General features: G+C 42.5%; 1 protein-coding gene across 1 annotated transcript; it reads left to right on the top strand.

Moving 5' to 3' along the window:
• Nucleotides 1–353: 353 nt before the first annotated feature.
• LOC131620104 (uncharacterized) lies at nt 354–12,913 on the top strand. Its single transcript, XM_058891124.1, has 2 exons — nt 354–1,926; nt 12,843–12,913. Exons 1-2 carry the CDS (start codon nt 354–356, stop codon nt 12,911–12,913), a joined length of 1,644 nt encoding a protein of 547 aa, XP_058747107.1.
• The last annotated feature ends 3,733 nt before the right edge of the window (nt 12,914–16,646 follow it).

Below are 16,646 nucleotides of genomic sequence, written 5' to 3'. Positions count from 1 at the left end.
TCATGACCTTACCCTGACCTAGATTCACCTGTGAGTGGGGAGGGATATACATGACAGGTACCGTTGGTGACTATTCTGTTCTGTTGGTGACTTTTGTTCTTATGGCTGTGTGGCACCTATGCCGAACCTTTGACCTTATGACGTGTGATCCTGCTCAGAGACGACACAACAACTCTCTCATATTGGGAGAATCTCCATTGCATCATTTTCATCATGGCATATTTATTTTCCAAAGAAAAAAAGAAGAAAAGATGTAATAAAAAAAAAAGAAGAAAAAGAAAAAAGAAAATAGTATTATTTCTCATATGCATGCCATTTTTCAGGGTATCTGAGGTTATTACCTTTCATCCAGGATGGCTAGCAACGTGACCGCTACCAGAGAAGCTACAAGGCGTACTCACACTTACAGTTTCCATCGCGAAGGCTTGATTCAGTTGGGGCAATTGGGTGGATTGATCACTGGTCATAATAAAACTGTGTTCACTGAGAATTATGGAAACATCTTGACTCTTTTGGACTCACACGTCGACGAATGGGGTTTATCTACTCTTCTCCAATTCTATGATCCTGACTTGCGTTGTTTCACCTTCTCAGGCTATCAGTTGGCTCCCACTCTCGAGGAGTACTCTCACTTCCTCAATATCAAGATCCAACACAAGGTTCCTTTTGTTTGCGTCCCAGAGAAACCTGATTTGGACCACATTGCCAATGCTCTTTATTTGAGCATAGGAGATGTTCATGGAAATTGGAAAAAGAATGGTAGCACTCAGGGTTTCTATATGAGTTTCTTGGTTGAGAAGGCCCAAGAGTTGGCTAACAAAAAGATGTGGGAGGCCTTCAACGCCCTTCTGGCCGTTTTGATTTATGGGATCGTGATGTTCCCTAACATTCACAAGTTCGTTGATCTGGCTGCTATATGTCTTTTTGTGGAGAAGAATCCGGTCCCTACTTTGCTAGCCGATACGTACTATTCTGTTCACTCTCGATATGGGAAAGGAGGAGCCATAAGAAATTGTTTGCCGTTGTTATTCACCTGGTTTAAGTCCCACCTACCTACAAGTGGTCCTTTCGTTACTTCTACTCAGAAATGGCATCAAAGGATCATGGGGCTTACTGGAAATGACATTGTCTGGTGTCCTATTGGGATGGACGTAGAGAAGGTTATAACTAGTTGTGGTGCTTTTGACAATGTTCCCCTCATAGGAACAAAAGGTGTTATCAATTATAATCCTAAGCTAGCGCTACGTCAATTGGGTTTTGCACTTGAAAACAAGCCTTTGGACAAAGAGATATTTGAATCCGTTTGCTTTGAGAAGGGAACCGATCTAAAAGGTTTAGAAAAAGTGGTGAGTGCCTGGAATGACATCCATACAAATGATCAGATTTCTCTTGGTGAAAAGAATCCCGTTGCCAGACAAGCCTACACGGATTGGGTTGAAAATAGAGTTAAAGATCGCTTGTTGCCTTTCCCGAAGGTTAACTCGTTGTACGAGCAACCACCTAAGATTCCAATTGCCACTGTGCCTGCTGAGAAATGTACCCAGGCAGATATGGAAGGCACCCAACTGCACGAAAAGAAGACGGATGCGCCGCCGAAACATCGTCTTGTGGACCAGAAAAGGGTTGAGTTGACACATGAGGCCAAGGTGCTGAAAGAAGGATCTTTGAGAGTTCAAAAGAGGGCTAGAACGGAAAAAGGTGAAAGAGATACTACTGTTATTGTCGAGGATCACCAGAAGATCCTAAAAAGGGCCATGAAAGAAGCAGAAGAGAAACTCAAGCAAGAGTACCGAGAAGACTTGAAAGCTTATAAGCTCAAGATAGAAAGGGATGCTAGAGTTGAAGTGAAGAATCTGAAAAAGAAACTGGAAGAAGAGACCACTAAAAGAATGGCAATTGAGACTCAACTGAAAGGAAGTCACCTTCGTAATACTCGACTAACAGAAGAAAATGCCAAGCTCAGAGATCGAATGATGGAGGACGTATCTGAGAAAGATTATCTCCCAGAATGCAAAGGATGTGACGAACTCAGGGAGTGCTGCAAGAAGCTGGATGGGCATTTGTTTCGCAAAGATGAGGTGATCCAAAGCCTTCTTAAAGGAAGAGATCGAGAAGCAACCAAGAAACTGTTTGATGAAACTAAGAAGTGGAGCGATGAGCACTTCAGACAAGGAGGACCTCTGTTTTATATTCAGATGGATTGATGTTTAAGTCTGTATGTTTCGACCACCACCAGACTTGTTGGATGGGGTCTTTTATTTCCCTTGTTGAACTATCTTGTTGATGTATGGCTTGCCCAAGTTTAAATTTCTGTTATGAATAAAAAAGAACTAGTTTCTCTTGATACTTATCTTTTGTCACATTGTTAGCTATTCTGGATCAATATTAAACCTTGGATACTCTGAAAATGGCACATCACGTCATACGCACACATGCACTCATACATTCACATTATCACATTGCATTTTTCAGGTTATTGTACAAGAGACTAATTGGGGTCCCTTTCAGCAACAGATTTCTTTTCCGACGACGAAGCTGACTTTCTTACATCCTTACCGTACCCGGAGCAACGAGAGACTCATGGATCAATTTGAGCAGAACCAAGCTGCCCTCCGTAGGGATATGGATGTTATGGGGGAGAGAATGGCCCAACTTATGGAGACTCTCCATGCCGTTGTTCAAGGACAGGATGAACTCAGAAAGAGTGTCGCCAGTTTGGTCAAAGATACTCCTACCAATTCTGCTGACGGAGGGGTGAAAACTAAAGAGACTCCTATTAATGAGACACTTAAAGTGGTGGACGACCACCATGAGGTTATTGATCTTGAACATGATCTCACTGCTGAGTTGACCGAGACTGCTAAGATGTACCAAGCTCTTGAAGAACGCCTTAAAGCCGTTGAGGTTGCTAAAACTTCGAGTTTTAACACTGCTGCTATGTGCTTGGTACCTGGGATTGTTATTCCCCCGAAGTTCAAGGTGCCAGACTTTGATAAGTACAAGGGAGTTACCTGCCCAGAGACTCACATTCGTTCCTACTGCCGTAAGATGGCCGCTCACGCTGAGAACGAACCTCTGCTTATGCACTTCTTCCAGGATAGTCTCACTGGAGCCCCGTTGGAGTGGTATATGAAACTCGAGAGGTCTAATGTCAGTACTTGGGGAGAACTTGTTGATGCCTTCTTGAAACAATACCACTACAATACTGCTATGGCTCCTAGCCGTGCACAGCTGCAGAATATGTCACAGAAATCTGAAGAGTCTTTTAAGGAATACGCCCAGAGGTGGCGTGAACTTGCTGCTCGAGTCCAACCTCCTTTATTGGACCGAGAGTTGATTGATCTGTTTATGGGGACTCTGAAAGGGCCGTATCTTCAACACATGGTTAGTAATACTTCTCCTTCCTTTTCGGATGTGGTCATCATTGGTGAGAGGGTTGAGAACTGTGTCAAAGCTGGTACCATTCAAGGTGTTACTAATCCTAGCAACTCAAGTGGTAATGGTAAGAAGCCGTATTCTGGGTTTGTGAAGAAGAAGGAAGGTGAGACTAGCACCGCTTCTGTTGACCCAGGCCGAGCTCCTGCATATTCTGCTGTTCCACCTCCTTATTATCCGATGCCTTATGCTGTTCCTGGTCCGTATGTCCCTCAAGCATATGCTGCTGCTCTTCCACAACCATGGATAGCACCACAACAGCCTTTCGTACCACAACAACAAGCTGCTGCTCCTCAGAATCGTCAACAAAACCCTAGGCCTCAAGGTCAAAGGGGCCCGCAAAGAACAAGATTCCAAGATAGGCGTATCGATCCGGTTCCGATGTCATATGCTCAGCTTCTCCCTCAGTTGCTTGCTGGTCAATTGGTACAACTCCGTGAACTTGGACCTCCACCTAGTCCTCTCCCTCCCGGTTATGATGTTAATGCTCGATGTGAATTTCATTCAGGGGCTCCAGGCCATACTATTGAAAAGTGTAGAGCATTCAAATTGAAGGTTCAGGACCTCCTTGACGACAAGCTTATCTCATTCGCCCCCACTGGTCCCAATGTGCAGAATAATCCTATGCCTCCTCATGCTGGTACGACCAATGCTATTGAGTTATGTGATGATCAGATCCTAGTAAATGATGTTAATGAGGTTAGGATGCCGCTAGCAGTTATCAGAGAGTATCTTATGCAACAAAAGGTTTTGTGTGAACTACATGACTACTGTTTGCAATGTTCTTCTAATCCTGAAGAGTGCACTAGGTTGAGAGAAGAAATCCAGGAATTAATGGATGAAGGTGTTCTTAGAGTGGAAAGGGTCGTTCCTGTCGAAGATGTGGCTACTTTAGAGATCCCTTACTACCCTGCTGAGATATCAAAGACTCAGGACACTTCTTTGGTCATTCATGCTCCAAGTACTCCTTTGGTCATTCAGGCTCCGAGGACTCCGTTGGTTATTCAGGTTCCAAATGTTCCTTCGACTCCTTCAACCTCGTCTCTTGTTCCCTCTCCTGTGAATGATTCTAAGGCTGTTCCTTGGAGTTATAATGCCGTGTATATTCGAGGGAAGAAGTTTGACTGTCCTCCAGTGGGTACTTCGAGTATCACAAATATTACTGGCACTAGTGGCATTACCCGTAGTGGTCGGATCTTTGCTGCCCCTCCTCCGCCTCCTAAAGAGACCAACAAAGAGGCTAGTACACAAGCAAAAGGAAAGCAAGTTGCTGTTGATCCTCCTGTAACACGTAATGCCCAAGATGCCGAACAACTCTTGAAAATCATTAAGAAAAGTGATTACAAAGTGATTGACCAACTTGATCAGACCCAAGCCAAGATCTCCATCTTGTCTCTCTTGGTACATTCTGAAGCTCATCGTGATGCTCTGATGAAAGTTCTGGCTTCCGCTCACGTGACTCAAGACATTACCGTGCCTCAGTTTGAAGGGGTTGTGACCAACATTGCTGCTGGTAATTGTTTGGGTTTTTCTGATGAGGAACTCCCACCTGAGGGTAGGGCACACAACAAAGCATTGCATATCTCCGTCAAGTGTCTGGATGCTGTGTTGTCTCGAGTTCTGATTGATACAGGTTCTTCTCTTAATGTGATGCCCAAGGCCACTTTGTTTAAGCTGAGTATGGATGGGATTATGATGAGACCATGCACTATGAGTGTTAGAGCATTTGATGGTTCTAGAAGGTCCGTAGAAGGAGAAATTGATCTGCCTGTCTTGATTGGTCCTCACATGTTCTACATTGCCTTCTACGTTATGGATATAAACCCTTCATACACTTGCCTCTTGGGTCGTCCATGGATTCATGCTGCTGGAGCTGTGACATCTACCCTCCATCAGTGTTTGAAATTTGTTGTGAATGACAAGATTGTTGTGATCACTGGTGAAGAGGATTTGATAGTCAATAATCTGGCATCATACCGTTATGTTGAAGTTGAGGGAGAGATACAAGAGACACCTTTTCAAGCCTTAGAGATTGTGTCGGTTGATAAACTCCCCGTGGTTGAGAATAAGAAGGAACTCGGAGCACCCCTCTCGTCTCTGAATGATGCTAAGGCCTTCTTAGAAGCTGGTACTCCCCATAGTGCCTGGGGCAAGCTGATCGACGTTCAAGAGAAGCGAGACAAGTATGGCCTTGGATATCAACCATCTTCTTCTACTCAGCTCAGCATAATTCCTGGAAAGAAGGTGATTCCCCCCATTTCTCAAGTGTTCGTTAGTGCAAGCACCAGTTCTGGAAGTCAAGTTCTCGCCGTGGATGATGATGATGAAGAAGATCTCTCCAGATTCATTTGCCATGCTGCACCTGGGCAGGAACTCAACAATTGGACTATCTTGGACATCCCTAGAGTCACTTTTATGGAGATGTAATTTTCTTGTTTCGATAAGTCATGTGCTTCGCCCTAAGCATTTTGACCACTTGTATAAAGAAGGGCCCCCATGTGTTTCAATTTGTTTAATATTGAATGAAAATCATATCTTCGCATGCAATTACTGTTCCATTTCTTTCATTTTTGTTTTTTTTACTTTAAAAACTTTTTCAAAAATGGCAAAGCTTTTCCCTTTTTCCTTTTTATGTGAGGCATTCTAAGGCATAAATCATCCATCGTGCAGATCCGGCTCGAATTCCATCAAAAATGATAATGTTACAGTTCCACGTCTTAATATCCTTGAGAATCCAATTGACCAAGCTGATGAGGATAATGGGGAAGATTGTGAAGTCCCTGAAGAATTGGCAAGACTTTTGAGACAAGAGGAGAAATCTATTCAGCCGCATCAAGAAGCCATAGAAATCATCAACCTCGGTTCAGAAGAAGCAAAGAGAGAAGTCAAGATAGGGGCCGCTTTGCAAAATGATGTAAAGAGAAGGTTGATTGAGCTGCTTCGTGAGTATGTTGACATCTTCGCCTGGTCATACGAAGACATGCCTGGTTTAGACACAGATATAGTTATGCACAGGTTACCGCTCAAACCAGAATGTCCGCCTGTAAAGCAAAAACCGCGAAGAACTCGACCTGATATGGCTTTGAAAATCAAGGAAGAAGTTGAAAAACAGTTGAAGGCTGGTTTCTTATCTGTGTGTGAATATCCTCCTTGGATTGCAAACATAGTACCTGTTCCTAAGAAGGACGGAAAGGTACGCATGTGTGTTGACTACCGAGATTTGAATAGGGCAAGTCCGAAGGATGATTTCCCTCTGCCTCATATTGATGTGCTAGTCGACAACACTGCTCAGTATTCGGTGTTCTCCTTCATGGATGGTTTTTCTGGCTATAATCAAATAAAGATGGCTCCTGAAGATATGACCAAGACTACCTTTACCACTCCGTGGGGTACATATTGTTATAAGGTGATGCCTTTTGGTCTTAAGAATGCTGGTGCAACATATCAACGAGCAATGGTGACCCTCTTCCATGACATGATCCATAAAGAGATTGAGGTGTACGTCGATGATATGATTGCAAAATCCCAAACTGAGGAGGAACACTTGGTATATCTTAAGAAATTGTTTGCTCGTTTGCGTAAATTCAAGTTGAGACTTAATCCAAACAAGTGCACTTTTGGAGTGCGATCTGGAAAGTTACTTGGATTCATTGTGAGCCAACGAGGGATTGAGGTCGACCCTGATAAAGTAAGAGCAATACAGAACATGCCAGCACCGAAGAATGAAAAAGAAGTTCGAGGGTTCCTTGGAAGGTTGAATTACATAGCCAGGTTCATTTCTCATCTCACCGACACCTGTGAACCCATCTTCAAACTGCTGCGCAAAAATCAAGATATCCGTTGGGATGATCGTTGTCAGGAAGCCTTCGAAAAGATCAAGCAGTATCTCCAAGAGCCACCAATTCTCATGCCTCCGGTTCCTGGGAGGCCGCTTCTTATGTACTTAACTGTGCTTGAAGGATCTATGGGGTGTGTGCTGGGCCAACATGACGAGTCTGGTCGAAAAGAGTGCGCCATTTATTACCTGAGCAAAAAGTTTACCGATTGTGAATCCCGCTACTCACTACTCGAGAAAACTTGCTGTGCTTTGGTATGGGCTGCTCGCCGACTAAGGCAGTATATGCTGACCCACACCACCCTGTTGATCTCCAAAATGGACCCGATAAAGTACATCTTTGAAAAACCGGCTCTTACAGGAAGACTAGCCCGATGGCAAATGCTTTTATCAGAATACGACATCCAGTATGTCACACAGAAGGCCATCAAAGGAAGTGTCCTTGCAGATCATCTTGCTCATCAGCCATTAGAAGAGTATCAGTCAATGAAGTTTGACTTTCCTGATGAAGATATCATGAAGCTAGATGATAATGAAGGACCCGAACCAGGAGAGCGTTGGACTCTCACGTTCGATGGTGCATCAAATGCTATGGGCCATGGTATTGGGGCAGTTTTGACTTCTCCTCGTCAAACTCACATCCCTTTCACAGCTAGAATATGCTTTGATTGCACGAACAATGTCGCAGAATACGAAGCTTGCATAATGGGCCTCGAAGCAGCCATTGATATGAGGATCAAGATCCTTGAGGTTTATGGGGATTCTGCATTGGTCATACATCAAGTAAGAGGTGATTGGGAAACACGACACCCCAATTTAGTTCCTTACAAGGACTATATTTTGGAGTTGTTGCCCGCTTTTGAGGAAATCACTTTCAATCATATCCCCCGAGAGGAAAATCAATTGGCAGATGCTTTGGCTACTTTGGCGGCTATGTTCAGAGTTAGCTTCCCTAAAGAAGTGCCAGACATAACGATCCTCCGTTACAAAGAACCTGCATACGCGTTCCTCGCCCACTGTCTCACTACTGAAGATGTGTATGATGAAAAGCCATGGTATTACGACATCAAGAGGTATGTTGAGAAGCAAGAGTATCCCGAAGATGCTACGATTGGTGATAAGCGAACGCTTCGAAGGTTAGCATCCAAATTCTTCTTGTCAGGAGACGTCCTGTACAAAAGAAACTATGATTCAGTTTTGCTCAGATGCGTGGATAGACACGAAGCAGAATTGATCATGCGGGAAATTCATGAAGGATCTTTTGGAACTCATTCCAATGGACATTCTATGGCCAAAAAGATCTTGCGAGCAGGATATTATTGGATGACGATTGAAAGTGATTGTTATGTGTATGTGAAGAAATGTCACAAATGCCAAGTGTATGCTGACAGAATTCATGTCCCTCCAACTCCTCTGAACGTTCTGACATCACCTTGGCCTTTTGCTATGTGGGGCATAGACATGATTGGGCGCATAGAGCCACAAGCTTCAAATGGGCACAGATTTATTCTTGTTGCTATCGACTACTTCACCAAATGGGTTGAAGCTGCTTCTTACAAGAACGTAACCAAGCAAGTCGTTACTCGCTTCATCAAGAAAGAGATCATATGCCGATATGGGGTTCCAAACAAGATCATCACTGATAATGGGTCCAATCTTAATAACAAGATGATGGCAGAGTTGTGCGAAGAGTTCAAGATTGAACACCACAATTCATCACCCTATCGGCCAAAGATGAATGGCGCAGTCGAAGCTGCTAACAAGAATATAAAGAAGATCGTCCAGAAGATGGTCAGAACGTATAAGGACTGGCATGAAATGTTACCGTTTGCTTTGCATGGCTATAGAACTTCGGTTCGTACTTCAACTGGGGCAACTCCCTTCTCTCTTGTCTACGGTATGGAGGCCGTACTACCTGTCGAAGTGGAAATTCCTTCGTTGAGAGTCTTGATGGACGCCAAACTCGATGAAACTGAATGGGTTCAAACGAGGCTTGATCATCTCAACCTAATTGAGGAAAAACGCTTATCTGCTATCTGCCATGGCCAGTTGTACCAAAAGAGGATCAAGAAAGCGTATGACAAGAAGATTCGGCCTCGAGAATTCCACACAGGTGACCTAGTCGTAAGGAAGATCTTGCCAATTCATACCGATCCAAGGGGCAAATGGACTCCCAACTATGAGGGACCATACATTGTGAAGAAAGCATTTTCAGGTGGTGCTTTAATCTTGACAAAGATGGATGGGGAAGACGTTCCACTCCCAGTCAATTCAGACTCAGTCAAAAAATACTACGCATAAAAGACCCGCTAGGTCGACGTACCTAGGCAAAAATAAGGGCATCCCGGCAAACCAAAAGGGTTTGGGCAAAAATTAGGGATAAAGCAAAAAAAAAAAGAGAAGAATAACCCGCTAAGTTGAAAACCCGAAAGGGCGACTTAGGCAAAAAGGGGCATCCCGCTGGATTGAAAACCCGAAAGGGCGATCCAGGCAAAAGTTAGGGATCAAAAGCGAGAGGCTGCAGTCTGAATATCTTTCACAAAGACCCCTATACGCCCTTGGCAGAACGGACAGATCAATCCAACCATTACCCTTCTGAAGCAAAGCATTGAGAGGATCGAGGATATGGGAATTGTAGCAATATCAGTTTTAATGGAAATTCGAGCATTTCTCTTTGCCATTTTGCTTTTTGCATTTTATTTTCCTTTCGCAACTACCTCATTTAGGAGTTGCTTCCTTGTACAGAAGCCTATTCATAGGCATCCCATCAATAAAAAGATCTTTTGATAAGAAATGTTCTTTCCTGCTTTCCTTTTTTCGCATGCGAGGTGTGATTTAACTCGTTATTAAACATTGCATTGAAAACATGGGGAATAATAATCACAAAATCAAAACGAAACATGATGTTACATAAATATAAAAGTGCTCTAAGGGGCACCATTTGCATCCAAACGTTGTTTTCTGTGCAGGTTGCAGGTTCTAGCCACCATCTTGGCTTATGATGTGTCACATAAGTCATCATCATCCCGCGTGAAAGTTCAAGCGTATAATTCATCAGTACTGGTAAGCACAAGACACCGGAAGAAATCCATGTCTCTCCCCTACACGGCAGACAAAGAAGTGTCCATCAGAACCCACGTTTCCCCAAGCAGTATAAGATGTAAGGAAAGTCGAGCAAAGTCACTTCCTCCCCAACAGAGTTATGTTCTAATCCTCCACACAGTTGCCAATCATCTTTGGCACTATGAGGTTTTCAACGCCCACCCGCAATGGCGTCTCAAGATCACAAGCAACGGACCCCAACGATCCTACTCCTCTGTCCCACCAAGGGCCCTTATTTGGCACTCTCTGCATATAGAATCCATTGCATATAGCATTGCATCCTCGAAAGTGTAGCATATCCATTACAGCGGAATATTACGCCATAGAAGAAGTCAAACATGCATACAAAGCATAAGCCAGATAATACAAATCATCCCTCAATCAGAACAATGACCCATCCCCTCAAAGTTGTTACCTGTACAAACTTTGCCTGATATCCGCTATCATACTACAAACACTCTTAAGCTGTGGTGCCGATACGAGGTGTCCTCAATTCCTGACAAATCTCTGACACGAAGTCTTTCAGTTTTCCTCCTTCTGATGTCGAGGCGATGTTGAGTCGTAGGTCGCACGAGATCTATCCCCTTTTCGTCCTGAAGGTCGTACGAGATCTTCTCTTGATGTTGAGTCGTAGGTCGCATGAGATCTATCCCCTTTTCGTCCTGAAGGTCGTACGAGATCTTCTCTCGATGTTGAGTCATAGATCGCACGAGATCTATCCCCTTTTCGTCCTGAAGGTCGTACGAGATCTTCTCTCGATGTTGAGTCATAGATCGCACGAGATCTTCTCCCTTCTGCCCTGAAGATCGTACGAGATCCTCTCCTGATGTCGAGTCGATGTTGAGTCATAGATCGCACGAGATCTTCTCCCTTCTGCCCTGAAGATCGTACGAGATCCTCTCCTGATGTCGAGTCGATGTTGAGTCATAGATCGCACGAGATCTTCTCCCTTCTGCCCTGAAGATCGTGCGAGATCTTTTCTTTCCTCTCCTGTTGTCGAGTCGATGTTGAGTCGTAGATCGCACGAGATCTATTCCCTCCCAGTCGTTGTTTCATGTAACACCCCTTTTGGGAACCTTGTATTGGCACCTCAAGTTACGTTACAAGCTACCACTATTCAAACCCATTACTCACTGTAAATATATCCGCCAGCAAAACAAATTCCTCTCTTTCCCCAGCAGATATCAAAACAAAAACAAAGAATAAAGATCACTCCATCTTTTCAGGACAAATTTCAGGTCTTTGATATTTAATCTTCTTCTACCTCGAATGTTCGAAAGGCTAACGCCAATCTCACCTTCAGGTTTAAGATGATTAAATAGGGGCAGCTGTCATACCCCAAATTTGTCCTACCCCTTTACTGCTAACTGGCTTAAGCTTTGCATTCATACACATACATCACTTAGGTCATAACTCACACTCATGCATTCATATCATTGGCGCTATTCAAAGGCTAGCAAGAAAAGCTCTGTTGCAAAGAATTTTGATCAGAGAATAAGGAGACTGAGGTATAATCATGTGGTCCTATGTTCAGGGAAGTCCTCCTGGATTGGGGTTTCTCTTTGTCTCAAGTCAAGGCATTGGTTGAAGGATACGGGCTTGCAAATCATCCGGTTCTTTAAATCAGGGTTTCTTTGACCAAAGTCAACCAGTTGACTTTCTGGTCAACATTTAATCAGGAATGGTTTCTATGTGTGAAAAGCTTCTCACACTGACTAGGTGGATGTGTTTGGTTGACTGGATTTGACTGGAAGAGATTTAATCGGGAATTTCACCAGTAATCGGAGAAAAATCAGAACAGTTGACTTTTGGGTCGAAATCGGGAAAATTAGTCAAATATTGACTTTTGGTGGAAAATCGGTCAAGAAAAGTCGAGGAACGAATAAAATCAGGAGTTTGACAAAAAGTTGCAAAAAATAGAAAAATGACAAAAATAGAAAGTTTTGACACTTAGAAAATTTTTGAAGGCTTTAAATCTTGATGAGCAGTCCATTTCAGCCCTGGTTTACACATGTCAAAAGGCTTTATTCCTGAAATATTTCAACATCAAAGCTGTTCAAATCATGGCCCTCTACAAGTTTGTAGTTGGAAGTTTTTGCATTTGAGGCTTTTATGGAGAGATAAAGTGGTTTGAAGTTTCTAAAAACTCATTTGATCTAGGCCACAACTCAAGTCACAAATCAAGTCATGACCAAGCATTTTACCAAACACTTGGCATGCCAAATGTCAAGCTGGTCTTTGAACTCTACAAAAACTCTATGAGGGCAAACGTAGTATCATTCCATTCTCCTTCATGTGCTCTTTCAAACAAGACAAGATTTGGATCATTTGGATAAGTATTGAATCAGATATAAAGCTCCAAAGTAGAACCCTCACAATGTCAAGCGCATACTTCTGGCAGGACAGAAGTTCAGGTCATGCGCATGCATTTTGTCAAACATGTGGTGAGCGAAATATAAACTTGATCCAGGGATTCCACAAGCCTCCATTTGGTTTAAACTTGATACCAAACTCTTCCTTTCCATGGCAGCTTCACAGTGATCCTAAGTTTGAGGTAAATAGAGAGCCCTAGCTAGAGATGCATATGAACAAAGTGGGCATGTCGAATGTCCACTTAATGTAGAGCTTCAAGCCAAAAAATCGGCAACACGTGCATGATCCATCAACGCCTTACTCCAATTAGCCATGCAACATGCTGAGTATAAGAAAGCATGCAAAAAACTTTGCTCCATCGATCACGTGCTTGTTCACTAAGTGGAAGGAAAAGTTACGCTGCACTCGTGCACACTACAACACTCCATGCAACCTCATACTATATAAACTCAACACTTCACAAACCACAACACACATCCATTCCTCACTTTTCCAGATTCTTGATACTCTCATTTCTCTTTCTCCTCTTCATTCTCCCATCTCTCTCCACTCTTTTCCTTCTCTGAAAAGTTTGTTACACACTGTAACAAACTCGTAACCGCCACCACCACCATCAACCATAACCGGCAACCTTCATCATCATCCACCACCAACAAACCACCATAACTCTCTTTCCTCACCTTCATCAACACCACCACCACCATTACTAATCAACACCATCTCCACTTCCTTCTCCCACCATCAACCGCCACCAACATCAAACTCCATCATTGCCATACTCATCGTGCCATAATAGTCTTCAAGAATCACGCTCATTCACGAGCTTCATCGTCAAGCTTCAAGGATCATCCACGACTTCTGAGATTGAATCAGCTTCGAGGTGTGCAAGAACGGGTGGAAAGAAGAGACTGTAGACTTTCTTCAAGCCAGATCCGAGGGTTTCACCATTGATGCACTTCTCGCAAAGCTGTGATTCTTTCTGAAAATCTGTTGCCATATTCGCCAACAGGTAAGCGCTCTCAAACTTCTCTCAGCATGTGTAGTTTGATAGATGAAACATATATTGACATTTGTAGTGCAAACCTGTGTATAAAACTTTGATCCTTGTTGTTTGAATCTGGTTTACTCGAAATGTTGCGCGTCTGGTTGTTTAAATGACATGTTTAAGTGCTATACATCATGATGATGGCGTTGGTACCATTAGCATACGTCTCTGTGAGTGTATGTGAAATTAGGGTTTTAAGGATCCTCTCGGTCTGATGAATAGAGGAAGAATCAGAGTAAAATAATGGTGGATTCGGAATCGGGGCGAAAAACCGAGTGGAGTGATGGAGGTTACATGATTTTCTGGGCAGTTTGAGGTTGCTCCGGTGGCGGAGGTGCCGGAGAAGACGACCGGAACAGTGGTTCCGGCGTCTGAGTTTGTTTTATGGCCTTGACTTCGTTTAGCATACGTGGCGTGTGCTCATTGGTTTATGACTTCAGTTTGATCCCTTTTGGCCTTATTCATATCATTGGAATGTGAGGTGGCGATTCATGACTGGCCAGAATATTGCTTTTGTCCTTACCTGACTTAAAAATATTTGGACCAATTGATACTATAGTAGTGCTTTCCCATGTCACGTTTTAATATACAATGAATAATCACATGCTGAATAAAATAAATGCTGATTAAATAAAAAGGCAATGAACAAATGAAGTGAAATACAAAATGGAAAGAAGTGAGAGGTGAGTTGGGCCATGCATTTGGGGCCTTCTCATCGTTTCTGAATCATACCCCTCCGTTGCTGGCGCACCATGCATGCCTGGATTGGGCCTCTACGCGCCCATGCTTCCTCCACCCCCTGTTTCTGGCCCAGAAGGCATTTAACATAGTTTTAGCTCATTTAGAAAAAACTGCTAATGAACCCCCAGGCAGTCCAAACTTCTTTTTCTTTTAAATTTTGTTTTCTTTTGCTTCTTAAGTCTTTTTTAAACCAAATAAAGGTATAAAAAATGATTTTGGGTATTTTAGAGTGTGTGAATAATTGTCATAAATCTTGTTGATTTTTCTTAATTGTTTTAGTCCTTTTAATAAACCTTTTTCTTCACAAGATATTTGAATTTCCTTTGATTAATATTTCTTTGTAAATAATTCTTTAATAAACTTAGGAATTAATTTTAGTCCCGATTTTTTTTTATAGACTTAATTGATGTATGTGTGATTGTGAATATCATTTACTTGTTGTAGTTCTCAACTTTATTCGCCGTAGACTGATTTTCTTTCACCTATTTCATGTATAGTTTTTTCCTTTAATGAAGTATATAGTTCTTTTATTATTTTTAATTCCCTTGTATAGACAACTCAGATTAGAAATAGGATTAGTTCCCGTTTGCATGCTTTTTCTTTTCAACTTTTAAAATACTTAATAAATATCGATGAAGATCATACCGTCACTATATTTCATAGTAGGAAAGAAATGATTGGGGTGTAGGCCCCGATGTATGTTCTTTCCTACTTAGCGGAGAAGAAATGGTTGAAGTGTGAAGCTTCGATGTATTTCTTAACCGTTGTTTAGAGAAACGATCGTGGTGTAGGCCTCGATGTGCATTCTCTAAACATTCATAAAAAACTCTTTTTGTATCTTTTCTACTTAGCGGAGAAGAAATGGTTGAAGTGTGAAGCTTCGATGTATTTCTTAACCGTTGTTTAGAGAAACGATCGTGGTGTAGGCCTCGATGTGCATTCTCTAAACATTCATAAAAAACTCTTTTTGTATCTTTTTACTTAGCGGAGAAGAAATGATTGAGGTGTGAAGCCTCGATGTATTTCTTAACCGTTGTTTAGAGAAACGATTGTGGCGTAGGCCTCGATGTGCGTTCTCTAAATATGCAAAACAAAACTCTTTTTGGTATGATCTAAGTCACAAATTAAATCCCCTTAAAAAACACCAACCAAAAACACTTAAAACACTAATAAATGGTCAGATTTAAAACAAAGTAAGGAAGTAGTGCGAAGCCTTGTAGTAGGTTCTCGTCATCATGGAACTACCCTAAAAGACACAAACCAATCTCTTTTTTCTTTTCTTAAGGGCAAGTTATCTCCGCTTCATTGCATCCTAGGCGATCCCTTATGCAAGAGCGTGAGCGTTAACGCCGCCCACCTAAAAAACACAAAAACAAACAGAAAATCTTTAGCCGAGCTACGGTAACTCTGATTCCTGAAAAGGATACGTAGGCAGCGGGGTAGGGCCCGTGCGAGTACAATTCTTTCTTTTCCCTACATTTTGCATTCATTCGCATTTAGACATAGACATAGTTAGACACCCTTTAGATAGAAACAAACATAGGTGGATACCATCGAGTACGATGGGCGTGAGGGGTGCTGATACCTTCCCCTCGCGTAACCGACTCCCGCACCTAGATTCTCTGGTCGCAAGACCCTGTTCCTTTGTAGGGTTTCTGATATTCCTTTCCCTTATGGGATAAATATATTGGTGGCGACTCTGTTCATTTTTCGCGAGCGTGTGACAGTTGTGACCTTTGCTTTGGTTCTTCTCTTTCTCCTTCTTAAGGTATGGACATTCCGGTTTGTAATGACCAACTTTCCCACAATTGAAACAAGGACCTTTGGTTTTTCCTTTGATATTCTCATCTTGTTTGAACTTGTTTGATTGCTTTCTATAGTTGATCAAGCCTTTGTCAGAATGTTTTGCTCCATTTTTCTTTAGGTATTTGTTGTACCTTCGCACAAACAGTCCCATTTCCTCATCATCGGAGTCTTCATCATCACTTGTATCACTATCCTCTAGCTCTTGCTTTGAGGTCTTGGAGCTTGAAGCTTTTAGAGCTATTGACTTCTTCTCTACCTCTTTCTCCATGTTCTTATCTTTCTTTGCCCTTTTCTCATGCATGTCAAGGC

The sequence above is a fragment of the Vicia villosa genome, linkage group LG7, assembly GCF_029867415.1.
Source record: "Vicia villosa cultivar HV-30 ecotype Madison, WI linkage group LG7, Vvil1.0, whole genome shotgun sequence".
In the NCBI taxonomy this organism is placed as follows: domain Eukaryota; kingdom Viridiplantae; phylum Streptophyta; class Magnoliopsida; order Fabales; family Fabaceae; genus Vicia; species Vicia villosa.
This window is presented reverse-complemented; position numbering and strand designations above follow the sequence as displayed.

What these genes read in the sequence shown, in the direction of transcription:
- LOC131620104 (XM_058891124.1), top strand. Translation starts at nt 354, where the DNA reads ATGGCTAGCAACGTGACCGCTACCAGAGAAGCTACAAGGCGTACTCAC. An exon ending in ACTGAAAGGAAGTCACCTTC is followed by an intron (nt 1,927 to 12,842) that starts GTAATACTCGAC and finishes AACTTGATCCAG; the next exon opens with GGATTCCACAAGCCTCCATT.